This window comes from Rhinopithecus roxellana, chromosome 14 (assembly GCF_007565055.1).
Source record: "Rhinopithecus roxellana isolate Shanxi Qingling chromosome 14, ASM756505v1, whole genome shotgun sequence".
NCBI classification, from domain to species: Eukaryota; Metazoa; Chordata; class Mammalia; order Primates; family Cercopithecidae; genus Rhinopithecus; species Rhinopithecus roxellana.
In genome coordinates this window covers 117644528-117672211 of record NC_044562.1, presented here as the reverse complement: position 1 = coordinate 117672211, position 27684 = coordinate 117644528, and the positions used below count along the sequence as shown (strand labels likewise).

The 27684-nt window shown below is 40.8% G+C and overlaps 1 protein-coding gene across 1 annotated transcript; it reads left to right on the top strand.

Moving 5' to 3' along the window:
• The first annotated feature begins 153 nt into the window (after nucleotides 1-153).
• Nucleotides 154-13233, top strand: RBM43 (RNA binding motif protein 43). Its single transcript, XM_010382502.2, has 4 exons — nucleotides 154-305; nucleotides 5745-5955; nucleotides 8635-8723; nucleotides 9809-13233. The coding sequence occupies exons 1-4, from the start codon at nucleotides 303-305 to the stop codon at nucleotides 10565-10567; spliced, it is 1062 nt and encodes a 353-aa protein (XP_010380804.1). The 5' UTR covers nucleotides 154-302; the 3' UTR covers nucleotides 10568-13233.
• The last annotated feature ends 14451 nt before the right edge of the window (nucleotides 13234-27684 follow it).

Here is a 27684-nt window from a genome sequence, read left to right as displayed (position 1 = left end):
TCCCCAAATTTCCTGTCGAGGAATCCTCTCGGCCTCCAGCGTGCTTCCAAAAGTTGCAAAAATACGGAGGGCGTCTGGGCAGGCGCTGGCAACAGCACTCCTGAGTCCGAGCTCCCACCCACAGGCCACGAGGTAGCAGACAGCCGGATCCGGTGGAAGGGCCGCCCTTTTCTTCGTAGCCTCCAAGGGAGCGGGAACAAAATAACGAAACCAAAACCTGCCTGCTCGCTCTTCTCCCCATCCCCCGCGTTCCGCTGGTTGTGGGCTTCCTGCGGCCGCCGAGGGCGCGTCTCTCCTCCGCCATGGCAAGTTGCTTTTGCTTTGGATTTTGCGGAGCAGGTCCGTGCCTGCACTGTCGCCATGGTCCCCTAGAAAGGCGCGGAACCGGGCGCGACGGGCCAGGGTGCAGGGCTGCGCGGGAAGGGGCGGCGCGCGGAGGGGCCCTGGGGACCCCGGAGAGCCGTCCACCCAGGCGGGCAAACTCAGGTCAGCCTCGCTGCACCTTCCCGGGCTGCGGCACTGCGTGCTCCTGAAATTCACGTACGGCGGTGCGGTGTAGGCCCGCTGCAGAAGCGCAGGACTAGGCTGCCACCTCCCGCACCCACTGCACAGGCGACGGGGACGCCGCCGTTTCCTCTAGGAGCTGCTTCGCAGGCTATTAGGGCTTAACTGTTGGCCTCCCACGCCTTGGGGGGAACAAAAGTGGACTGATTAGCCAGAAATGGAGGCCACAGTGCCTTTAGAAAAGGGCTAGTAAGAACAAGGACGCAAGTCAGGAAGACATCCTCGTGTCTTATGTCTGCCTTGGTGCGAATTCTTGTCTTTTGTGGTCTTAGTTTTCTCTCTAGAGACACAAAGGACGTTTTTATTATTAGTGCTGGTGAGGAAGAAAAGTTAGCAAATTCAAAATTTAGCCTCTATGTTTTGTTTTGTTTCCATCAATCGCTTAAAAGCCTTGGCAAGGCCTTTAATTCCTGCTCTAAAATGCTAGAGTCCCGGAAATGGCAAAAACAATTGTGAGATGCAAGTGTGTTTTTGTTGACTTGGTGGCGGTAAAGGCGTCGTCATTCAAAATAAACAACTGATTTTGAGAAAATCAATGTAAACAAATGCAGTGAATGAATCTTCTTTTTCTTCCCAATGCCTTACTTACAAAAGTAAAGTTTTTCTATATACTTTTTGCTTTCTGATAAGACGGCCAAGTCTGTTATAACACAATACTGATGCAAGGAAAAGCGCCATCACCTTAGTATCTCTTGGCTAAAAGCTGCTCGTTGCAAAGTCCTTGAAAGGACTGTCTTTCTCTAGGACAATTCTTTATCTTAATCGTGGGTAGAAGAGATGAATAACCCTCATTATTCATAACTGACCTCAGTAAAATTATCTATATTAGCCATACTTTCTCCAGCCTACGAAAAGGAGGACAAATACTGGCAAGTCATTGAAGTACTAATTCATTAGATGATTCATAGAAACTAGTTCTTACCAAACAAAATTTACACCTGTATGTTTTTTTCTCCTAAAAATACTGGTTCAGGGAGAAGTTTCTTTGATTTTAAAGATAAATTACATGTAGACATTCAAATAAAGAAATACGGTATTAGTACTAATGAGGGCGTAGAACTGAAGTAAGATTTCCTGAGTTTAAATTGATTGCATGTTTTTCTTTGATATTGTTGGAGTGCAGAAAATGATCTCCCTGCCTGGCGCGGTGGCTCACTCCTGTAATCCCAGCACTTTGGGAGGCCAAGGCGGGCGGATCAGTTGAGGTCAGGAGTCTATACTAAAAATACAAAAATTAGCTGGGCGTGATGGCACCCACCTGTAGTCTCAGATACTCGGGAAGCTGAGGTAGAGGGATCACTTGAGCCCAGGAGGCGGAGGTTGCAGTGAGCCAAGGTCACGCCATTGTACTGCAGCCTGGGCAACAGAGCGAGGCTCTGTCCAAAAAAAAAAAAAAAAAAAGACTTTGAGAGGCCGAGGGGCGGTGTGGAACACGAGGTCAGGAGTTCGAGACCAGCCTGGCCAAAATGGTGAAATCCCCGTCTCTACTAAAAATACAAAAATTAGCCGGGCATGGTGGCTGGTGCCTGTAGTCCCAGCTACTCGGGAGGCGGAGGCAGGAGTATCACTTGAACCCAGGAGGTGGAGGTTGCAGTGAGCCAAGATCACACCACTGCACTCCAGGGTAGGTGACAGAGCGAGACTCCGTCTCAAAAAAAATAAAAGGAAAAAAAAAAGAAGATCTCCCAAAAGAAATAAACACAAATGCAGTGAGGGAATCTTCACTAGAAAAATAAAGTTTTTCTTTATGCCTTTTTGCTTTCTGATATGATGTCCCTGCCTTTATTCTTACATTGACAGGGTTGAGCACTTCTATTTTTTTTGTAGCCATATTTAAATCTTCAATATTTTTGTTTTTATTTTTATTTTTTTTTTGAGACAGTCTCACTCTGTCACCCAGGCTGGAGTGCAGTGGCACGATCTTGGCCCACTGCAACCTCCACCTCTCGTGTTCAAGTCATTCTGGTTCTTCAGCCTCCGGAGTAGCTGGGATTACAGGCGCCTGCCACCACTAATTTTTGTATTTTTAGTAGAGATGGGGTTTCACCATGTTGGCCGGGCTGATCTCAAACTTCTGACCTCAAGTGATCTGCCCACCTCAGCTTCCCAAAGTGCTGGGATTATAGTCGTGAGTTACTGCACCTGGCCTTTTTTAAGAGTTACCAGGTTTGTCTAAAAGTGAAAAACCAGTAATAATGTAAACAGTACATATTGTTTATAACAGGTCCCAATAGTGTGCTGTGATTACTTTTTCTCCTTTTAGTCCAATGTTATGTGTATTTTTCCTTTTCCACTTCTAGGAAAATGTTCCCAGCAAATGGGTCAAATGGATTCCCTCACCTACTCCCTCCTCCTCCGTTACCTCCTCTCCTTCCTTATAGCGCTTTGTCTTCTGTCTTTCAGTTTCTTTTTTCTTTCTTTCTTCTTTCTTCCTTCTTCTTTCTTTCTTCTTTCTTTTCTTTCTTCTTCTTTCTTTCTTTTTCTTTCTTTCTTTTCTTTTTTTTCGTTCTTCTTCTCTCTCTCTTTTCTTTCTTTCTTTCTTTCTTTCTTGTTCTTCTTTCTCTTTCTTTCCTTTATCTTTCCTTTTTTTTTTTTTTTTTTTTTTTCATTCCATAATTTTTTTTTTTTTTTTTTTTTTTTTTGGGACAAAGTCTCCCTCTATTGCCTAGGCAGTCTGGAGTGCAGTGGTGCTCACTACAACCTCCACCTCCCAGATTCAAGCCATTCTCCTGTCTCAGCCTCCCAAGTAGCTGGGACTACAGGCATGTGCCACCACGCCCAGGTAATTTTTGTTATTTTTGGTAGAGATGGGATTTCACCAGGCTGGCAGGCTGTCCTCGAACTCCTGACCTCAGGTGATCCTCCTGCTTCGGCCTCCCAAAGTTCAGGGATTACAGGTGTGAGCCACCTTGCCTGGTCTGCATTCCATAATTTACTTAAAATCATGCAAGTACTTTTGATTTTTAGGCTGGGGCCCCTTCAAATCCCATAAATGGGGGAGAACTTGCTCTGGGATATAAATGCTAGCAGGTTCTCTCTGGAGTGTTCATTCAGGCTTTTCTTTTCTTTCTTTTTTTTTTTTTTTTTCCGACAGAACCTTGTTCTGTCACCCAGGCTGGAGTGCCGTGGTGCCATCTTGGCTCACTGCAGCCTCGAGCTCCTGGGCTCAAGCGATCCTCCTATCTCCACCTCTGGAGTAGCTAGCTGGGACTACAGGTGTGCACCACCACACCCGGGTAATTTTTTGTGTTTTTGGTAGAGACCGGGTTTCATCCGGATTACAGGCGCCTGCCACCACACCCAGCTTATTTGTCGTAGAGACGGCATTTCACCACGTTGACCAGGCTGGTCTAGAATTCCTGACCTCAGGTGATACATCCGCCTCGGCCTCCCAAAGTGGTAGGATTACAGGTGTGAGCCACCGTGCCCGGGCTGCTTTTTAAAATTGTTTTACTTTCATTTTACGGGGCTCTTGGGATGGACAGGACACTGTGTGTGTGTGTGGTGTGTGTGTGTATGTGTGTATGTGTGTGTGCGGGTGCTTACACTGTCTTCCTGATCTGGTAGGTCAGAAATAGTTTCAGTGGAGTCCTATTGAATAGAGAGGCCTCTGGACTGAGGGCCCCAAATTCCTTTCTGGTCTGCTAACCATTACTCTAGCCCATGAGCTGTCCTGTCCAACCCCAGGTAACTTAGGACAGCTTATGTTTGAGCTCAGGTGGACTAACTGTATAAAAATTGGGAGAAGCTTATAAATCCATTTCCCGAAATGAGGCTGAGGGACAAATTAAAGCATTTAGATAGAAGCCTTAAGTGGATAATAAAAGTTCAAAGAGAATGAGCCCAAGGAAGGATTTACTTCCAGTTGATACTCTGTGTCCAGCATGGTGGCAGGGTCTGCAATAGTGTGTATTTGCTATGGCTGACTTTCATGTCAGATATGTGCTGGGAGGCAGGATTTACTCCGTTGCAGTCCCTATGTTATTGCCAGGGCTTCGTTTGTTTGTTTGTTTGTTTGTTTGTTTGTTTAGAAACGGAGTCTCTTGCTGTCCAGGCTGGAGTGCAGTGGTATGATCTGGGCTCACTGCAACCTCCACCTCCTGGATTCAGGTGATTCTCCTGTCTCAGTTTACCAAGTGACTGGGATTACAGGCGCCCACCACCACGCCCAGCTACTTTTTGTACTTTTAGTAGAGAAGGGGTTTCACCATGTTGGCCAGGCTGGTCTCAAACTCCTGACCTCAGGTGATCTGCCCGCCTCAGCCTCCCAAAGTGCTGGGATTACAGGCGTGAGCCACTATACATGGCCCAGGGTTTTTTTTTTTTTATGGTAACTTTCCTGATTCTGACAATAAAAGTAGGGGATGTGTTTCTTACTCTCTCACATGCTTTAGACTCTACAATGTAAAGAAAACATATAGCCACCTCCAAATACCATATTTTGTGGTTAGTTTGACTTATTTTTAATTAATAAATTTTTAAATTTATATTTTTGATCTTTTCCTTCCTTTGTAACTTCTTCCATTATTTTTAGACCTTCCTGAATCAGACAAATATTAACCAATATTTTCAACTTATTAAAAAAAAGGATGGTAACTTCTTCCATTATTTTTAGGGCTTCCTAAATCAGACAAATATTAACCAGTATTTTCAACTTATGAAAAAAAGGGTGGCTGGGTGTGGTGGCTCATGCCTGTAATCCCAGCACTTTGAGCAGCTGAGGCAGAGATCACTTGAGGTCAGGAGTTTGAGACCAGCCTGGCCAACATGGTGAAGCCTCGTGTCTACTAAAAATACAAAAATTAGCTGAGTATGGTGGTGGACACCTGCAATCCCAGCTACTTGAGACGCTGAGGCAGGAGAATTGCTTGAACCCAGGAGGCAGAAGTTGTAGTGAGCTGAGATCACGCCACTGCACTCCAGCCTGGGTAACAGAGACTCCATTTCAAAAAAAAAAAAAAAGGTTTAATTTTTACATTTAACTCTTAAATTCATACAGGGTTTATGTTGGTATATGGTGTGAAGCAAGGATTTACTCCCCTACACCCCTTTTAAAAAGTATCTAACCAGCTGCACCAGTACTTTTATAGAATAAGATATTCTCTCTACTGAAGTGTGATGTCACCTTTATTATGTAGAGTCTTGTATTTTTAAAGAATAACCTACTGTTTCTCTTACAGGCATCAGTTTTGAATGTCAAGGAATCCAAAGCTCCTGAAAGAACGGTTGTAGTTGCTGGTCTTCCAGTTGGCCTTTTTAGTGATCAGTTATTGGCCCTATTAGTAAAGAGCCACTTCCAAGACATCAAGAATGAGGGTGGAGATGTTGAAGATGTGATATATCCTACAAGAACCAAGGGAGTTGCATATGTAATATTCAAAGAAAAAAAAGGTATTTCTAAATCAAATTTTTGTAATTTTAGAAATACTTCTTCAATGAAATTTAAAAATTACATTTTATTAAAATGATCCACGGAACTGGTAAATTTTAAAGTAGCTTTTTGTTTTTCTTTTTTTTGTTTTGAGACAGCCTCACTCTGTTGCCCAGGTTAGAAGGCAGTGGTGTGATCTCAGCTCACTGCAACCTCCACCTCCCAGGTTCAAGTGATTCTCCTGCCTCAGCCTCCTGAATAGCTAGGATTACAGGAGGCGCCCACCATCACACCCAGCTAATTTTTGTATTTTTAGTAGAGACGGAGTTTCACCATGTTGGCCAGGTTGATCTCAAACTCCTGACCTCAAGTGAGCTGCCTGCCTTGGCCTCCCAAAGTACTGGCATTACAGGCGTGAGCCACCACACCTGGCTAAAGTAACTTTTTTAAAAAAATATTTTATTGTTTATTGAATATACAAATGGCATGATACTGCTTTAGGAAGAAAAGATATGAAAATGGCTCATGATAAAGTTGCTAGTGACTGGCAAATTCTTGAAAACTTTTTTCTGTATTTTGAATCTGTCTATATCTTGGGGTGAAAGTGTTACATTTTATTGTAGAAAACCTGTAAAATACAGACAAAAATGGAGAAAAACCTCATAAAGATGATACATAATCTCATAAACAAGATGACTACTTTGGGAATTTTCAGGTGGCCTCAACTATATATTTTAGAATAAATAGATATTCTAATATAGTATCTGCCTTATTACTGGCAAAGTTGAATTGAGAAGTGTGGCTTGACTCTGAGATCAGATTGAGTCATTCTGCTCCCTGCACCTAATCCCTGACTTAGATGGTGAGGAAACTGGGTTGGCAGAGCACACAACACCCCTTCAGCCTCATGGAATGGGCAACCTTCTTTACAACTTAGTGGCTGGCAGAAAATACATTGCCAGAGAAAAACAAGTCTCCATGCCAGGCTCTTAGAGGTGAACATACCACATGGGGGTAGGAGCAGAGGAAGAGACCTTGCTTTGCTTGAGGGAAGACAGAGTCCAGAGAAGGATCCAAGGCACTATGGATTTTCAGTACCTTTAGCTGTCACCATTAATTAAGTCATTTCTTCTCAATGGGGATGTTCAGGTAAGGAATGGCAGGAGGGGGCTCAAGGGCTCAGTATTTCTCTAAGGAGATGGTAGTGTTTTTGAAAGTTAATATTTTATATGTTAATTGGCAACTCAGAGAGAGATTGAGAGGGAGAGATTGGCCTTGGTCATTCATTCATAAATGTTTTCTGAGTACCTATTCTTTACCAGGCAACATGCTAGGTCTTGAGGATATAGCAATGAATGAAATAGGCAAAGTCTTTTTTTTTCTTGAAACGTACATCTGGACAGATTTTAAACAAATGAATCTATAATATGTTGGGTGCTTTATTTATATACAACTTAGATATTTGTTTATTTAAATATTTTTATTTATGATTATATATTCATAAATACTAAGTGCGATGACAAGACATAAAGAAGAATAAAGGGATAGAATATGATGGAAAGTGCTATTTTAGATGAATAGGAAGGGAAATGCTCTGTTTAGATGACATTTGAGCAGAAGCCAAGTAAGGGAATGATTCATGCAGATAAGCAGGGAGAACATTCTAGGCCAAGGGAAGGACTGGTAATTCTGTGAGTGGGGAGCATGCTGGGTGTGTGGAAGAAAAGCAAGGAGGCCTGTGTGGCTGGAGTGGAATGAGCTGGGGGAGAGTGATAGGAGATGTGGTTAGATGGGGGGCCGGGGCCAGTTTATGCTCAGTAACTGCTGGATCATGGCAAGGTGTCTGGGATTTTATTCTGGGTGACAGGGAAGGTTTCAAGCAGGGGATTGACAAGATTGGACTGCCTTTTCTTAAATGAGCAACGTAGCAGCTGTTTGAAGAACAGGAATTACTACTCATCGTTGGTTTTGATAGGGCAGTAGCAGGGCAGGTGATAGGAACTGGTGGGTATTTGGGACATGTTGATGGATTAAATGTCATTTTCTGTGGTAGAGAACACTGGGGATAGAATACATTTGGAAGGGAGTGAGTTATCAAGAGTTCAGTTTGGGTCAGTGAGACACCTATTAGGATAATGAGGTAGAGAGTTCTACAGGCAGAAGGAAGAAAGATCGAGGCTGAAGATAGAATTTTGAAAACAATTCATGTAGAGATGGTGTCTAAAGCCATGGAGATTGTTGAGATCACCCAGGGGATGGGTACAGGTTAGCAAAGAAGCATGAGGCCTGAGGTCCAGGTCTTGCCAACGCCTAGAGAATGGGAAGAGGGGAGGATTAGGAAGGAGACTCAGCAGGTCAGCCAGTGAATTGGGAGGAAAACCAGAATAGTATGATAACTTGAATCAAGAATGTAAAGTCTTCTTGTGACTAGAATTAACAGAGATGGGGATATACCTTTTTTTTTTTATTCATGCATATAATGCCTTGTGTGTTTTATAACGTGATTTGGATCATATTTATGCATACAATGAACTTTAATGAGTTAAAGTGCAACAAAAAAGTGATTTGAATGTTGAATTTAGAGGAAAAATGTAGAAAAAAATCTTAGACATTCTTGTATAATTGAATATGCCTATTTTATTAAAAAATTATTAGTGTATCATGCCATAAACACTTTTGATGCCAGTGTTTCCACTTAGTTGCAGAGAATGTCATCAGACACAAGAAACACCGGCTAGCAAGGAAGGCTAGACATGCTGAACTCACAGTCTCTCATTTTAGTGACAAGGTAAGGTGTGATGCTGAAGGTGTACTGATAGTCCTGTATCCCATTTCTTCTTTGAAGTTTTTCTTACGGCAGGAGACACAAAGTGCTCTCACTCCATGACTTCTAGGAAAGAAAATGCAAACTCCCTGAGTCAGTGTTAAAGGCCAACCCTGGCCCTTGAAATTTTGGTTATTGCCTCATCTGTTTTATCTTTCTATGTGTGTCACTTAATGTTTTATTTTACAAAATGTGTATTTTTTGAGACAAGGTCTTGCTCTGTCACCTAGGCAGTGGCATACTCTTAGCTCACTCTAACCTCTGCCTCTTGGGCTCAAGTGATTCTCCTGTCTCAACCTCCCGAGTAGCTGGGACTATAGGTGTGCACCACCAGGCCTGGCTAATTTTTGTCGTTTTTTTAGAGACAGGGTGTCCCTATGTTGCCCAGGCTGGTCTCAAACTCCTGGACTCAAGCAATCCTCCCACCTCAGCCCCACAAAGTGCTGGGATTACAGGGGTGAGCCACCACGCCCAGCCTCACTTAATGCTTTTAAAGTGATAGTAAGCTCTTATACTGTCATGGATGATGCCAGGTACCAACCTAAAGGCTTATTTTGGGAAAACACAATTAGAATGAACATTAAAAAGAAGCTTTGAAGAGACAGGAAATAAGAAAAAGAAGAAAAAGTTAAAATACAAAGCAATGGTTTACTAACTTGATTCTGTAAGACACTCAGAGTTGTATGCAGCCATCTGATGAACTTTAGACTGGGGGTGGGAATGACTCTTGGGGGACCCCTATCCAAGCAGAACCAGAGGAGTTTATATGTATGGTTCTGCATAAAACTGTTTCAAAAAAGAATTCTGCCTCTAAAAATTATTTGAGCACCTCTGTTTTGGGGTATGTGGTGAGGGAGTGTGAATCCCAAATTGAACAAAATGGGATCACTTTGATGGGCTGCCCTGGTACAAGAAGTCAGGAAGTCTGGGGCAGGCAACTGGGGCCTGGTTTAATGCAATTTCTGCAGAGACAAGAAAATGGCAGAAAAGAACATGTTTATGTAGTCTCTCCCACTAGGCAGTTTTCATTTCTCTCTTTTTAATTTTAGATCTTCAGCTCTGTAAATGCCATCCTTGATCTTTCTGTTTTTGGGAAAGAAGTTACTCTAGAGACTCTGGTAAAGGACCTGAAAAAAAAAATCCCGAGTTTAAACTTCAGTCCTTTGAAACCCAATGGAAGAATCTCCGTGGAAGGATCATTTCTGGCTGTCAAGAGGCTCAAAGAATCTTTGCTAGTAAGAGCATGTTCTCTCTTAGAAAAAGACAGAAATTTTACCAGTGAGGGAAGAAAGTGGAATAGACAAAATCCCCAAAGGAATATACAGAGAAGTAATAACTCTTTGGCATCAGTCAGGACCTTAGTACCCGAGACTGCTAGAAGTGGAGAAATGCTTGTGCTTGACACAGATGTTTTTCTTTACCTGCAACACAAGTGTAGATCTTATGAAAGCACACTGAAAAAATTCCACATTCTGAGTCAGGAGAAAGTGGATGGTGAAATCACCACAGTTTGTCTAAAAAACATTCAAGTTGGTTCTCAGCTAAACAATGCAAAACATGTAAAAGAGCTCATTGAGGAATGGTCACATGCTCTTTACTTAAAGCTTAGAAAAGAGACATTTATTTTGGAAGGAAAGGAAAAGAAAGAGAAAAGAATGATCAAATGGGCATGTGAACAATTAAGTTCGAGATACCCTGAAGTCCTGATTAACTTTTATAGGGCACACATTGACATTATAGGATCTTCCTCTGACACTTACTTGTTTAAAAAAGGGGTCATGAAATTAATAGGGCAAAAGGTTAGTTAATAAAATCTCAGCAATATAGTCATAATCACTGCTTTCCCTTGCTGAGCAGTGACCGTTGCCTTGAATGAGGCTAGCTTTACACATCCTATCTCATTAATCCTTATGCTCATCCTTCATTGTCAGTGTTGACTATCCTCATGTTATAGTGGAAGAAACTAGGATTTGGAGAAGTTAAAACACTTTTCTGAAATTACCCAGTTGATAAGGAATGAGGCTGTGGCTTAGCCCAGACTATCTGATTATACAGATAATATCTAAGGAATAAAACTTTGAAAAAAAACTCACCAAATTTTTTTTTTGTTTGTTGTTTGTTTTTGAGACGGAGTCTTGCTCTGTCACCCAGGCTGGAGTGCAGTGGTGTGATCTCGGCTCACAGCAACCTCCACTTCCTGGGTTCACACCATTCTCCTGCCTCAGCCTCCGGAGTAGCTGGGACTACAGGCACCCGCCACCACGCCCGGCTAATCTTTTTGTATTTTTTTAGTAGAAACGGGGTTTCACCGTGTTAGCCAGGATGGTCTCAATCTCCTGACCTCATGATCTGCTCTCCTTGGCCTCCCAAAGTGCTGGGATTACAGGCGTGAGCCACCGTGCCCAGCAAACTCACCAAACTTTGAAGGAATCTTACTTTCTCTGTAACTCCAAATTATTAGAAAATAATAATTATTAAGAAGTAACCTTAACATATGAGAAGTTTGAAAGGTGATTATTATGCCATGGGCAATTTCTTAACGTTTACAGTTTGTGTTTACTCCATGTAGAATTAGAATACTGGCAAAAATCACTAGGGAAACTACTTAGATGGAAAGCATATTTGATGCAGGTAATCATTATTTGACTAAATTCTATTGTTTCAAGGCTGCTGGCCACATAGGATGTTTTTACTACTACTTTTTTAGCCTAAGTGCTTACATAAATTGGTGATTCTCTTATAATTGTTCTCTTATAATTGTGATTCTCATATAAATTGAGTCATGCTTGTCACACCCAACTAAAACAGAGTCAAGAAGCTAGGGGGAAAAAGTACTTGGCACACATAATATTTCTCAAAGAATATAATTCTCTGTGAGCCTGGCTACTGAAACTACTTGCTGTAACCTGAGACCAGTTTTGTCTATAGCTGTTGAGATAACTTGCTGTAACTCTAGGACTAATTTTGCCTATGGCCATTGCCCACCAGTTGGAGCTTGCCAGCTCCCCAGAGCTTTACTAATACCAATGAGCTTTCTCTTAAGACCACAAGTAACATTCTTCGTTTAAAATAAAACCCTCAACCTTCTCTTTGTTTGTTGAACATACTAAAGATGACCTAGAATTGAAATTCTTCTCAAATAAAACACTAAATTTAGAGTTTTGTGTCTACATTTTCACTTTGACTTTGACATACATGGTGTCAGAAGTGGGATACAAAGCTGACTCACCTCAGGGAGAATCACTGGCCTTTGGAGCTATGGCATGAGGTACCTGTGTTGGGGCCCTTTGAACCCCCACACCCCCACCACTTTCACAGGTCATGCTTTCTCCTCCCAGCGAGTATCTCTTGGACAGAACTCTCAAATATGGTTTGAGTTCTGTTTTATTTAGCATATGATTAGGGAGAGATCGTTCCCCCTCTTGTTTGGTAGATCTGTTGGGCAGAATTATTTTCCCCCAGTTGACCTCAGCTGCGAGGTTTGGACCTTGAGGCTTGGATGAGGGAATTTTTCCCTTTCTTTGGAGAAGGCTTATCATTCTTACTGGTAAGCATGTATTTTATTTTCTGTCTGGGCTTTTATTTAATTGGCCTTTGTGTATTCAGTGCTTGCATTTACTTGACTTTTGCATAGTTGGCATTAAATCAGAGCACCCACGAAATGAGGTCTCAAAGTTCAATGTCATGCCAGAATATTTTCTAGAACTCCAGCTAGAAACATATTCAAACATTACAGGGATCATTTAGTCTGTTGTTCTTAAAACTGAACTAAAAGATGGAGGCTATAAAATCATATACTCCAAATAAGATATGCATATTTCATTGATATCTTGAGGCTAAAAAAAATTAAAACAAAATACATTCAGGATGCAAGTAATTGCCTTGTTAAAAAATACTGTCTCAAAGGTGGCTGGAACTTTTTCTTTTCCTGACCTTTCACCTCCCTTTCTTACAATATCCCCACTTTATCCTTCTCTAAACAGCTATTCTAACATACTACTAAAAAAACAAAAACACTTGAAAACCAGCAGATATAAAAGAAAGTCATTTTGACCTTCCTACTGTTTTTTTTTTAAAGCAAAGATGAAATTCCCATGTAAAACCTTCCTCCCTATACAAAAAAGAATGGCAACATTCTTATCTTCAACAACAAAGAATTGAGTCCAAGAAAATACTGTATAAACCTTGTTAAAAATCACTCTTGTCTTTTGGTCCTACTCACATAATTCAGCACACTTTCACAGTTAACTATTCTTTGTTCAATTCAGTGCATTGGTGAGTGACTCAAACTGCTTTATCCCAAATTTGATTCACAGCCTCTATAAGATTGCCTATTAAAAAAGCTTAAAGCTTATCCTTAGCCCATTTTGTCAGAAAAATAATTTGCATCTAATCATTTTTATAAACTGGTGAATTTTTATGTGTTTTACTATATCACGACTAAAATTCTAAAATAAAAGTTCTGATATCTTTATATGTATGTATATGTGTTTAAATATGTTTATGTGTATGTACGTATGTTATATGTTGTATCTACATAAAATCTGGTGTAGTCAGCCAGAAATCCCTTAAGAAATTTTATTCTGATTGGTTTAAATAAATTAGCACTCATATAAAATGTATAGTAATTAACTCCCAGTTTTTTTTAGTTGATGTGACTTAAGTAAATCTTTGATAAATTAATTGGTTTTAAAATTGTGGATAAAATAAAATTAGAAATGTCTTCAAAATTGTCAGCATACATTTTTATCTGGGTTTACTGGCAGACAGTTTTGTATTTGCCTCTGCTAGATATTTTAAAGTCATAAAGCCTAAAACAAAATGATCTTTGTTTATATAGTTTTAAAATAAATATGATTAATATTGTTGATTTAATAAAAATAGCTATAACTTTTCTGAGTTATCAACAGGGTGGCTGTTTTTAACTTTAAGGTTCTTACTTAAACCTTAATATCAAGATAAACCCTTGATGGTAACAGTCTATAAAACTGATTAATAAAAAAAATGACTAGTTCTATCTCAATTTTCATAAATCTAGGAATAATAATTGAGAAATAAATAAACATTATAAATGAAATAAACATTTATAAATGAGCTTTTCATGTAATTTTAAAATGTTAAAATTATGTTAAATGATACTCATTAAATATCTGGATCATATCCCAATTTAAAAATAAAAAACAAATTGCTAAATACATAGACGTTTGTTCTTGGCTTCTTAGGTTTTATAAAAGGACTGAAAGTATTTAGGTCTATTAATCAAAATATAAATTTAGGAAAATACAATTGATATATTAAAAAAACTTATATGGTAAATTTTTATCCTAAGATAGAGTTTTGCTCTTATTGCCCAGGCTAGAGTGCAATGGTGCAGTCCCAGCTCACTGCAACTTCACCTCCTGGGTTCAAGCAGTTCTCCTGCCTCAGCCTCCCAAGTAGCTGGGATTACAGGCACCTGCAACCACACCCGGCATCGGGCTAATAAATTTTTTTTTTTTTTTTGAGACAGAGTGTCGCGCTGTCACCCAGGCTGGAGTGCAGTGGCGCAGTCTTGGTTCACGGCAACCTCTTCCTCCCGGGTTCAAGCAATTCTCCTGCCTCAGTCTCCCTAGTAGCTAGAATTACAGGCGTGCACCACCATGCCCGGCTAATTTTTGTACTTTTAGTAGAGAGGGGGCTTTCACCATGTTGGCCAGACAGGTCTCAAACTCTTGACCTCAAGTGATCCACCCACCTTGGCCTCCCATCTTCCTGGAACTTTTTGAAACAACAAGAACTCAAGGTGCAACAATTACAGGTGGATACTTTTTCATAGCACATACCCCCAAAAACCTGGGCATCCTGGGTTACTTAATGAGCTCCTTCTTGGATTATTTGCAAGAGTCTTCTACGTGGGCCTTGTATACCACTACCAAGTTCCCTGTACACCACTACCAAGTTCATGTGTCTGAAGTGATTCCTGGTATCTGGGAGGCTTAGACTGGAGGTCTGGTGTTAATTGACTCACTCTGAAAGTTCACTGCAATATTTAATATTTAATTAAATATTTAAATTAAATGATTTATTTTAATAAATCATTTTATTAAACATTTAATATTAATCTTATATTGTCTTTTTTACCCATTTATAGCATGTATTTTCTGAAAGATATCGCTTGTTCATACCCATAAAAATGTAGTATTTCATTATGTATTCACTGACACTTTTTGGTTTTTTTAAATGTCTGTTTTTAGATTTGAGTAACTTTCTTTCCCTTCTCCTGAGGACTAAGGTCTGATTTTGTATCTTGCCCAAATTCTTGTCTAAGGGGTCTGGGAAGTCATGTCCTACAAACCATAAACTCTCATCAGATGGGTTTTATTTAACCCTGTATATTGTGATTTGCTTTCTAATCTGGCATGACAGGGAAGAAAATAAAAATGTTTTACCCCAACATATATTTCCTTGCCGTAACTTGAAATTGCCCTGCAAAGTCTCTTGCGGGAAAAATCCACATTCTACAGAGAATCCCCTTCTCCCTTTGTTTTCCTTCTTCCTTTCCAGATCTAGGAGATAATCAACTAAGAGCCAGGTACCGTTTTAAGTCCAATAAGAAACATTTTACAACCTGCTCTCTCTGAAGTCTGCTATCTGAGAGTTTCCTCTGCACAATAAAACTTGGTCTCCACAATCCTTTATCTTAACTGCAACATTTCCTTTCTATTGATCCCAGGTCTTCAGATAAAGTCATCCAACTGTCAACTAGAAAATGTTTAAATTTACCTGTAGCGTGGAAGCCCCCACTTTGAGTTGTCCTGCCTTTCTGAACCAAACCAACGTATTTCTTAAATGTATTTGATTGATGTCTCATGCCTTCCTAAAATATGTAAAACTAAGCTGTACCCTGACCACCGTGGGTACATGTTCTCAGGACCTCCTGAGGGCTGTGTCACAGGCCATAGTCACTCATATTAGGCTCAGAATAAATCTCTTCAAATATTTTACAGAGTTTGACTCTTCGTCAATACCCCCAATGCTAGTAAGCATCATTTACTTACAGGCAGTCCTGTGTGTTAGAAGGATACCACCTATATGGCAGTCAGAGCAGAGTGGCTGAGGGCATGGGTTTTGTAGCTTGATAGATCTGAGACTGAATTTTGGCAACACTACTTACTGACTTTTGACTTCCATTGCACATGTATAAAATGGGGATAATAGCTACTGTTAGAAATGTGTGAACCAGAACAACTCCATCTTGAATAGGAGCTGGGCGAAATGAGGCTGAGACCTACTGGGCTGCATTCCCAGATGGGTAAGGTAATCTAAGTCACAGGATGAGACAGGAGGTTGGCTCAAGATACATGTCATAAAGTGCTTGCTGATAAAACAGGTTGCAGTAAAGAAACCGGCTACAACCCACCAAAACCAAGATGGTGACGAGAGTGACCTCTGGTGATCCACAGCGCCCTGACAGTTTGCAAATGCCATGGTAATATCATAAAGTTACCTATATGGTCTAAAAAGGGGAGGCATGAATAATTCACCCTTTGTTTAGCATATCGTCAAGAAATAACCATAAAAATGGGCAACCAGCAGCTGGGACTGTCTATGAAGTAGCCATTCTTTTATTCCTTTACTTTCTTAATAAACTTGTTTTTGCTTTACTTTATGGACTCACCCTAAATTCTTTCTTGCACGAGATCCAAGAACCCTCTCTTGGGGTCTGGATCTGGACCACTTTCCTGTAACACTATTACCTCATCAGATTTTGTGACAATCAGGTGAAGTTCTCCACCTAGGGCTGGACTCTTTGTATAACTAATGGTGGCCAGTGGTTCCTCTAATTCCTGCCAGTCAAGGGAGAGAAAGTGATGCAGTTCATAGTAAGAAGGGAAGGCGATTTGCTTTTGCTTCAGGCCTTTTTCTGTAGTAGAAAAACGGGAAGACCATGCTTGATATTACAAATCTCTTATCTCACAGATACAGAGGTATAACTGAAGCAGGGTTCATTGTTTCACAACATAGTTTTGAGAGGGAATATCAGAATTCCGTCCTGATGTTTTTCATGCCCTAGGGCAGAGAGAGTGGTTTGTGTCCTGGTGGAAGACAATAGGCGACTCCAGCTTTTGAGAGGGCAGAGCTCTGGCTTTATTATGTTAAGGAACCACCGGGTTCTTCTCTAGTCTGGAGCATCTTAAAGGAACCACGGAGATAGCTCTATGTAGTGCCTCTAGGAGTGTGGATCGGAATAGATTCTTTCGGTTTTCGAATTTCCCCTCTGATTTATTTTTTAAAGTAGGGCCAGAGTTGGACTTCTGTGGTTGGCTGTATATTGTAAACCATGCCACATGGTCAGAAGATTGCTTCAACCCTTTTAACTGATCCATTCTGTTTCACCACTGTCAGAAGACAAAATGACAACAAATTTAGTTGAAGTTCTTAATTGGCTTTTATTTGCAATTCTAAAATTGGGCAACACTGCGTTCTATAAGATAGAATGAGTGTTTTGATGAGCTGTGCAGACAAGGTTGGCTTTATAGACATAACCGGGCTGAAGAGAGCAGAAAGAGACAACAAAAAGTGGACTGCTTGATTCAAAGTTACTTTTCTTGTAAGGGTGAAAGCAGAGGGCACTTCTTTATCCTGCTGGCTGAAACTGGCCTGTTTGGAGATTTGGCTGTTTTCTTTCTTCTGATTTATCAGTTCAGATAAACAACTGAGTTTCAGGTTAGTAGCGTGAAACGTTAGTAGTCACTTTAGCATGAGTGACTCCATTTTGGTTTGGTCTGTTGGGTCTAGTGCAAGAGCTCAGTTCAAACCAATGGCCTCCTATAAATTTTATTTCAAATCACACTGGGGCACAAGATAAGGTCAGTCTTTTTAAATATTTAAATGAATGACCCTAATCCTTATTATTTTTTTTTTCTTTTCAGTTTTAAGATGGCTTTTTTCTTTTTTTTTTTTTTTTTTTTTTGGATTCTCTCTCTCTAACTCCCAGGGATACTTACTCAGCAGAGGGTGTCAGGCCTAAAGGAAAGAAACCTGTTAAACTTGCCCAGTTTGCCATGGGAACCCATCCTATTTAACAAGTTGTCTCCAGTGGTCTGTCATTTTAGTGCAGTCCTTATCATCGTGCTGACCAAGTCCTGTGGCCATTGCTGATGGCAGTACTTTCCACAGGTGAAAAAAGAAGAGTCTGCCCAGTTAGACTGAGCCGTGTTCATTACATAGCGAGGTAGGCCGGCTCCCGGGAACACACATCTTTAGCGACAGAGCCCTCTCTTACAGAGTTGGCCCTCATTATTCACGGATTCCGTATTTATACGTCTGCTTACTTGCAAACATTTATCAGTAAGCCCCACACTCCATGTGCACAACATGGCAAAAAATTTGAACCACCTGTATGTTCGCAGGTGTGACCTTCCTGTTTCAGCTCTCTTATTGTAAACAGGTGTCTCTTTTGAGGTCTATTTAATGATGCATTTTCCATGTTTTTATTTATTTTATTTTTAGAGACAGGGTCTTGCTCTGTTGCCTAGGCTGGAATGCAGTGGCGCCATCATGGTTTATTCGGTTCAAATACTAAGCTTGGGCTCATTCTAAACAGCAAAATCACCAACTAAATGCACAAAAATGTAGGGCAGGTATGGTGGCTCAAGCCTGTAATCCCAATGCTTTAGAAGGCTGGGGTGGGAGGCTGAGGTAGGAGAATCGCTTGAGGCCAGGAGTCTGAGACCAGCCTGGGCAACAAAGTGAGACCCCCATCTCTACAAAAAATAAAAAATAAATTAGCTGGGCATGGTGGCACACACCTTTAGTCCTAGCAATTTAAGAGGCTGAGGCAGGAGGATCCCTTGAGCCCAGAAGTTCAAGTCATTTTTTTTTTTTTTTTTTGAGACAGAGTTTCACTCTTGTTGCCCAGGCTGGAGTGCAAGGGCGCGATCTCAGCTCACTGCAACCTCTGCCTCCTGGGTTCAGGCAGTTCTGCCTCAGCCTCCTGAGTAGCTGGGATTACAGGTGCCCACCACCATGCCTGGCTAATTTTTATATTTTTAGTAGAGACAGCAGGGTTTCACCATGTTGGCCAGGCCCTCAGGTGATCCACCTGCATTGGCCTCCCAAAGTGCTGGGATCAAAGGTTGTGAGCTACTGCGCCTGGCTGAGTTCAGGCCATTTTTAAAAGGTACATTCCTGAAAGAAGAAATAAAGCTCAATTGAAGTTGAGAGTGAGGCCAGGTGTGAATTTGGCATTCTCTTGACACAGCTGAAAAAATTTCTTACACGTGCAAGAGACCAGTCTTGAAAAGCTATGTTATTGCTATCCTGAGAATTCCTATATAAGGGACTTTGGGTGTGTTCCTGAGACGAAACTAATTTACACTTGGCCTCACTCTCAACTTCAATTCGGCTTTCTTTCAGGAATGCACCTTTTAAAAATGGCTTGAATTCCTGGGCTAAAGGGATCCTCCTGCCTCAGTCTCTTAAGTTGCTAGGACTATAGGTGTGCCACCATGCCCAGCTAATTTATTTTTTATTTTTTGTAGAGATGGGGGCAGGGGTCTCACTTTGTTGCCTAGGCTGGTCTTAGACTCCTGGCCTCAAGCGATTCTCCTACCTCATCCTCCCACCCCAGCCTTCTAAAGCACTGGGATTACGGGCTTGAGCCACCACACCTGCCCTACATTTTTGTGTATTTAGTTGGTGATTTTGCTGTTTAGAATGAGCCCCAAGCTTAGTGTTTGAAGTGTTTTCTAGAGTTCCTAAGTGTGAGAAGACTGGGATGTGCTTTACAGAGAAAATACATATATTAGATAAGTTTCTTCTAGACATGAGTTTCAGTGCTGTTGGCTGTGAGTTCCTTGCTAATGAATCAACAGCATATATTAAATAAGGTGTCTTTAAACAGAAACACACACCAAACAAGGCTATGTATTGATTGATTAATGAAAATGTGACCAGAGGCTTGTGGGAACCTAATCTTGTATTTCTCCCGAGAGTGATGGTTTAGTATTTGTGGATTCGTTATTCTCGAAAACTTTATAGGACACAACTGTCAACAATCAACAACATATACAGCCATTTCCCTAAGGTGACCCAATAATGCCAGAGAGGATGAGTCAGAAATTCTTTCTGTATGAATTTGTGGAAGGACCAGACTCTCCTAGTTCCTAGTTTCTACTTTTTACTTTTGTGATGGAGTCTTGTTCTGTCACCCAGGCTAGAGTTCAGTAGCACAATCTCCTCTCATTGCAACCTCCACCTCCTAGGTTCAAGTGATTCTCCTGTCTCAGCCTCCCTAGTAGCTGGGACTACAGGTGCATGCCACCATGCCTGGCTAATATTTTTTGTGTTTTCAGTAGAGATGGGATCTCACCTTGTTGGCCAGGCTGGTCTTGAACTTCTGACCTCAGGTGATCCACCTGCCTCGGCCTTCCAAAGTCCTGGGATTACAGATGAACCACTGTGCCCAGCCTCTCCTAGTTTCTAAAAGATCATCCCTATCCCTCTTGCTGTTTTTCTGTGGCCTGGTACTTACCTGTGTTCCCTAGACAAGGGGACTCTGTCCCCTTTGTCACTGCCATTAGCTGGGGAGGGGTGGCAGTGATATGGCACAAGGTGGAAGGGTAATTCAGAGATACGATGGTGCAAATCACCCTTGCCCGTCTCAGGCAGTCTTCTTCCAGCTCTGCTCCTGTGGTCTTTTTTTTTTTTTTTGGCCCAGATATGGAGAAAATTTCTCATTCCAGCCTCAGAATGATTTGTAGTGGGAATATTTACTGTCTTGCTCTCATTTCCCCAACACATAATTGCAAAAATAAAACAATCTGACACTGGTACATTTCCTGAGATCTGAGCTGTCCACTTGTAGCCAAGGTCATCCTGGTAGAGAATGATGTAAATGCTATAAACAGTTATCTGTGGGTCCTATTTATGTTATTCCTAGACTAAAACTTCAGGATTCACTGGAGAGCGAGGAGTAAATCAACACTGTCCACAGTCAAATCGGGTTTGAGCTGGGCTAGATTTAATTCACAGTCAATCAAAACTGTATTGGATTTGTTGCTGAACCTTAGCTTTTGGTGAAGAATTCAAAGGTGGCAATGTTCTCCTAAATTTGGCATTCTCTCGACACAGCTGAAAAAATTTCTTACACGTGCAAGAGACCAGGCTTGAAGAGCTATGTTATTGCTACCCTGAGAATACCTATAGTCTCAGGATGTGTTCATTAGATGAAACTAATTTATACCTGGCCTCACTCTCAACTTCAATTCAGCTTTATTTCTTCTTTCAGGAATGCCCCTTTTAAAAATGGCTTGTGGCAGAGTAGCTATAGTTTTAAAACATAAATATACAAAAGTGTCTATAAAACTATGTATTTCTATATACTCAGAGATGAAGAGGTTATTCATGGTAAATAAGCCTTCCTAGATTAGGTGTATGTTTTCTTGCCCTTGCTTTCTTTTTTTTTATGCCAGTTATAATACTTTGTACAATCAATTATTATTTTAAAGTACATTAATTTAGTAGATGTCAATTATTTTAACACTGTCTATGCTTCCCTTTTCTTGCCACCTGGTGCCAAGGCCTGGTCTTAACGATTTTGTCTCTCATCTTTTTTATATATATATATATTTTTTTGAGACAGGGTCTCACTCTGTCATCCAGGCTGGAGTGCAGTGGTGTAGTCTCGGTTGCAGTGGTGCAATCTTGCTGCACCCTCGCCCTTCTGGCTCAAGCGATTCTCCTACCTCAGCCTCCCGAGTAGCTGTAACCAGAGGTGCGCACCACCACGCCTGGCTAATTTTTCTACTTTTTGTAGAACAGGGTTTCGCCATGTTGGCTAGGCTGATGTCAAACTCCTGGGCTCAAGCTATCCATCCAGCTCAGCCTCCCAAAATGCTGGGATTACAGGTGTGAGCCATCGTGCCTGGCCCTCTCTTCTGTTCTATTTTCATCCATTTGATGCCATATCAGAAACAGCTGTAAGAATTTATTTCTTTTGGTGAAACCTCCGTCTACTCCCAATTCTAACCCAAATGCAATGATGAGTAAAATGAGAAAGTGGCAGTTTGAAATAAAGGAGTTGTTAAAACAATAGGAGTACCTTGGAAACAGCAGCAAGACTTCTTGCAGAGATGATGATGTTACTTTGATGTTGTTGCTGTTGTTGTTTTAAGTAAGTCTTTGCACTCCTATATGATGATGTTACTTTAAATGATGGAATATGACATCTCCCATAGACTGTGGAATAAACATGTAGCTTCTGACTCTGTACTTAATATTCAGTAATCGTTATCCTTCATTATTAAAGAAAATAAAATAATTCCTTCCTCATTGTTGAATGGTGTGATGTAAGAAATATGCAGCTAAAAGGGCATACATCATGGAATTATTTACATTGGGATCATTTTTCTAGTTACTTGGTTTGAGAATCAGAGGCTGTTATAATCTGAAAAAGCACTAGAGGGAGCCAGATCTCTGTCTGAGGAATTCTTTGCTCTTGTGCTGAAACACTGCTGTAGCCCACATTTAAATCAGCTGTGGTGGCTCCAGAGGCGCAATCAGTTAGCATGGTACTTACAAATCAGCTTGCAGACTTGTGAATTTCGTGCTCAGCCTTAGTTCACAGGCAAGATTCCACGTGCATTAGAAATGTAAAAATCACAGACTTTAGAGGGTAAAGTGTTACACAATAAAGGGACCTAAGAGACTTTCAAATACAATCGGTGGAGCGTGTTTGGATTATGAGCCAAACAAAACAGCCATAAGAAGATGCTAGTGAGGGCCGGGCGCCGTGGCCCACGCCTGTAATCCCAGCACTTTGGGAAGCCAAGGCGGGCGGATCACGAAGTCAGGAAATCGAGACCATCCTGGCTAATATGGTGAAACGGCGTCTCCACTAAAAATACAAAAAATTAGCCAGCCGTGGTGGCGGGTGCCTGTAGTCCCAGCTACTCAGGAGGCTGAGGCAGGAGAATCGCTTGAACCCAGGAGGTGGAGGTTGCAGTGAGCCGAGATCACGCCACTGCACTCCAGCCTGGGCTACAGAGCAAGACTCCGTCTCAAAACAAACAAACAAACAAACAAACAAACAAGATGCCGGTGAGACAACTATGGAAATTTGAACAGGAAGACGATCTTAAACCATATTATAGAATTACTGTTAATCTTTTTAGGTGTCATAATGATATCTTAGGACTGGGCATTGTGGCTCATGCCTGTAATCCTAGCACTTTGGGAGGCGGCGGTGGGAGGACTGCCTGAGCCCAGGGGTCTGAGACCAGCCTGGGCAACATGGCAAGATCCCGTCTCCACAAAAAAATAAAAAATATTATGATATCTTGGTAATGCTGAAATCCCTTTTCTATTAAAGATATATAGGGGAATTGAAAGTATGTGTGCGTGTGTGGAGAGGGGTGGGAAGATAATAGAAGAAAGAAGATTGACAACATCTGATAATTGTTGGAGCTGGAGTTCATTATGCTATTTATTCTCCCTTCGTGAATGTTTTAAATTTACCTTTAAAAGTGGAAATGAAAAAGTAGAGACATTATATTCTTGCAATATATATTTAAGATGTAGTTTACCACCATTTATGGCTAATGTATATTTCTTAGGTTGCAAACTCAGTTTTGCAAGAAAATATCACCTTTCCCCATAACTGATTTTAATTTCTAGTTTGAACTTTTATTTTACTAACTGTCAGAAACCAAATATCAGTTAATTCAGAGTAATCTCACATTGCACCGAGTCAGAAAATTAATTCAAGATCATCTTGGTCAATTCTGGATTTTTCCACCTCATCTGACAGCAGAATTGCTGTCAGAATTGCTAAGTGAAAGCAAGTGAGTGAGAGGTGGTGATGGTGAGTCAGGGGCTGGTCCTTGGTTGTCACCTCCTGAGTCAGACATCTAGTCAGACAACCTTCACCTTCTCTTAGGTAGGTTTGTCCTTGCAAATGACAGCCACATTGTCTGATGACCATCCACAAAATCTCTCCAGATGTGCCTCTCCCTAGCTCTGTCAAACCTTCCTGGGGATGGGGAAACATTCAGAGGCTTTCACGCTGACTTTCTCAGCTCTGCCCTTGTAGTCATTTAGTCATTTCTGCTGTATTTCTCCAATACTATGTTTGTCATGGAAGGTCCTGGAACACTTCTTTAGGACATTTGCCACTTCCACAGGTTCTATTTGGGAACAAAGGCATTTTCTGCTTTCAAACCCTTAACAAATCTAGGGGCTTCAGGGTTCAGTCCTCAGAGACTAGGGATATACACAGGCCACGTTCTTAAGGAAATACTTCAGTGTCTAATATCTCTTCCTGAAGCCTGTGGTGTCTTTGTCTGGTCTGGTGGGGAGACTTAGCTCATAATCTATGATTGCTTATAGCATAAACATAACCAAAGTCCTTCAGAGCTCTGGATGCAGAGAAAGGTCACAGGTTCACAGAAATCATGAAGAAAAATTTTCTTCAATTAACAATAAAATATTGTGCTATTGAATAATTTTAATTCAAAACTTAACATTTGCTTCTCACCACAGAAATAAACTAGGGAAGCAGTAGTAAAGAGTAGTTATGAATGCAGTTTCTGGGCTTAGAGACCAGTGTTCTAATCCTTCCTCTGTCTTTTTAGTAGGCATCAGGCACAAATTAAGGTTTCTAAATCTTATGTTTTTAATTCATAAAGCAGAGGTAGTAATATCTACTGTGCAATGTTTTGGGAGAGGGTTTAACAAGAATATGTATATAAAGTGCACATAGAGTTTGGCCCTTTGTATAAACCTATAAATGGCAACCATTTTTATTATTAAGAATAGCAAACAGGCAGGAAAAGTCCCTTATGCAATTTTTGTATCTGGTTAATGAACCTTTCTCCTATGACTTCCTAAGTTATTAGCTCAGATCTCAAAGAACCACATAGGAATCTGGGTGCAGCCCAGGGCACTGAAATGATCACAGTTAAAAAAAATTCTCTCTGGTATCCACTGCAAGGTACATGGAGCCCAAACTCCCAGGCCATTTTAAGAAATAACTGCTTAGACTTTATTTCTAGTGTGGCTCATTCTTTATGAACTGTCAGTGGAAAGGAAGCAGATGAAAAGAGGAATTCCGAGAGTATAATATCACCATGACCTCATGAAAGAGGAGAAATGAAACCAAACAATTTATAGCGGACAATTTCTAGATGTTTTTTGCCAGGACCTTCTGCTCAGAGTGAAAAGAATATCCACACGAATGCCATGTTCCTCTCCAGCATTGTAAGAAAAAGCAAAGTTACTTTATTCAGGCACCCATCTCCCCTGCTTCGGTGGCTTTGGTGTTCTGGCTAGGAGAGAAAGATCCACTGCTGCTCTGTTTTCCGAGAAGGCCTTGACAGGGATTCCATGCTGAACTGGCTTCTGATTTCTCTTTGTTCTTGGATGTTAGATTTTAACCCCCTGGATAGAGATGTCCAGTTTTGTAATTAGCCTCCTTCCAGAGGCAGCATGGTGCTGGTAAGCTACCAAGAATTGGCTTGGAGTGGAAAACTGCAGTCTTAGATAAATACAGGCTCTCTATACAGATGCAATCTATTAATTAACCTTATGCACCCAGAGTATTTCATTAAGCTTTAATGCTTTAGTGCTTAAAGTAGGTTCTGTGAAAAAATGCGACTCACATTGAGAAATCAATTGATGTTGCACTATTATTTAACATTAACCTCTCAGACTAGGGTATTTTTAACATATGTCCTTGGTGGGCATCTGTATTCATTTCCTATTGCTGCTCTAACCCCTATGATTATGTGGGTCCATCAAGATAATCCAGATAATTTCTTCGTCTCAAGATCCTTAACATAATCCTCTCTTTAATGTCACTTTTGCCATATAAGGTAACATTATCCGCAGGTTTTAGAGGTTAGGATATGGACATCTTTGGGGGTTTTTATTCTACCATCCACAGTCCACCTCTGCCCCCCAAATCTTTACTTCCATCCACATGTAAAATACATTCATCTCATCCCATCTCCAAAGGTCTCAATCCATTACAGCATCAACTCAATGTCCAAAATCTCATCTAAATTTCATCAGCTCAAAAGTCCCAAATCTCATCAGGTCTGGGTAAGGCTTTGGGTATAATTCATCCTGAGGCACAATTCATCTCCATCTGGGAAGTTGTGAACTCCACTCAAGAAGCAAGTTATTTGTTCTCCAAATACAGTGGTGGGACAGGCATAGGATAACAGATACAGACATTCTAGTTCAGAAGGGGAGAAAATGAAAGGAAAAAAGGAGTCATCAGTTTCAAGTGACTTTGAAATCCAGCAGGGCAAACAACATTAGGTTTCAAGGCTTGGAAATAATCCTCTGTTTTGCAGCTTTGCCCTCTGGGCTGAAGGCTCTGCCCTTGAAGTCATCTTTTCTTCTTCATGAAGGCTAGCATGTGTTTGCAGGTGAGTAGTATTATCACCCTGTTTCCTACCTGTAGAATTTTGACTCTTCCATGATTACAAAATGCATGCACAAGTTTTTCTCAGTGTTACTATTTTCTGAATTCTCTAAAATGATTTATAACTTTCCAAAGCACGTTCATGTAAACAAGATTTCAGATTCTACATACGTATAAACTTTTAGTTGGTTCTTACAGGATTTTCAGTTTTCTGGTAGCAAGCAAACTTGAGATAATAGCTTTCTTATAGAAATAGGATTGTTGGGCTAAATCGTTAATGTAGTCTTTGAGAGAGAAGGCATAAATAACTATGTGTATGTTCTATGGGATAAGATTATAAGAATTATTGGCTAGTGGATCCTGTCTACGTTGCCTAGATAAAAACCCCTGTGACTGATGTTCTTTTCTTAAAAAAAAAAAAAGCACACACATTTATTTTGGTTTTAAGGATACACATACAGGTTTGTTCTGTAGATAAATTGTGTGTTGTGGGGGTTTGGTGTGTTTTGTGAGCCGGGTAATAAACATAGTGCCTAATAGGTTGTTTTCCGATCCTCACCCTCCTCTCAACTTCCACCCTCAAGCAGGCCCTGATGTCTATTGTCCCCTTCTTTGTGTCCATGTGTATCAGTGTTTAGCTCCCACTTATAAGTAAGAACATGGGATGTTTGGTTTTCTGTTTCCGCAAGCTTAATATAATGGCCTTCAGCTCCATTTATGCTGCTGCAAAGGACATTATCTTGTGTGTGTTTTTTTTTTTTTTTTAATGGTTGTGTAGTATTTTCTTGTGTATATATACTATATTTTCTTGATCCAGTCTAACATTGATGGGCATTTAGGTTGATTCCATGTCTTTGCTATTGTGAATAGTGCTGTGATGAACATACGTATGCGTATATCTTTATGGTAAAACGATTTATATTCCTTTTGGTGTATATTAAATAATGAGATTGCTGGGTTGAATGGTAGTTCTGTTTGAAGTTCTTTGAGAAATCGCCAAACTGCTTTCCATAATGGCTGAACTAATTTACATTCCCACCAGCAGTGTATAAGCAGATCCTTTTCTCCACAGCCTTGCCAGCATCTGTTATTTTTTGACTTTTTTTTTTTAGACACAATCTTGCTCTGTTGCCCAGGTTGGAGTCCAGTGACATGATCCCCGCTCACTGCAACCTTTGCCTCCTGGATTCAAGCGATTCTCCTGCCTCAGCCTCCCGAGTAGCTGGGATTACAGGCGTGTGCCACCATGCCCGGCTAATTTTTGTATTTTTAGTAGAGACAGGGTTTCACCATGTTGATCACGCTGGTCTCAAACTCCTGATCTCAGGTTATCCACCCACCTTGGCCTCCCAAAGTGTTGGGATTACAGGCATGACCACTGTGCCCAGCTTTTGACTTTTTAATAGTAGCCATTCTGACTGGTGTGAGAGGTATCTTATTGTGGTTTTGATTTGCATTTCACTAGTGATCAGTGATGATGATCTCTTCTTCATATGCTTGTTGCCCACAAGATAT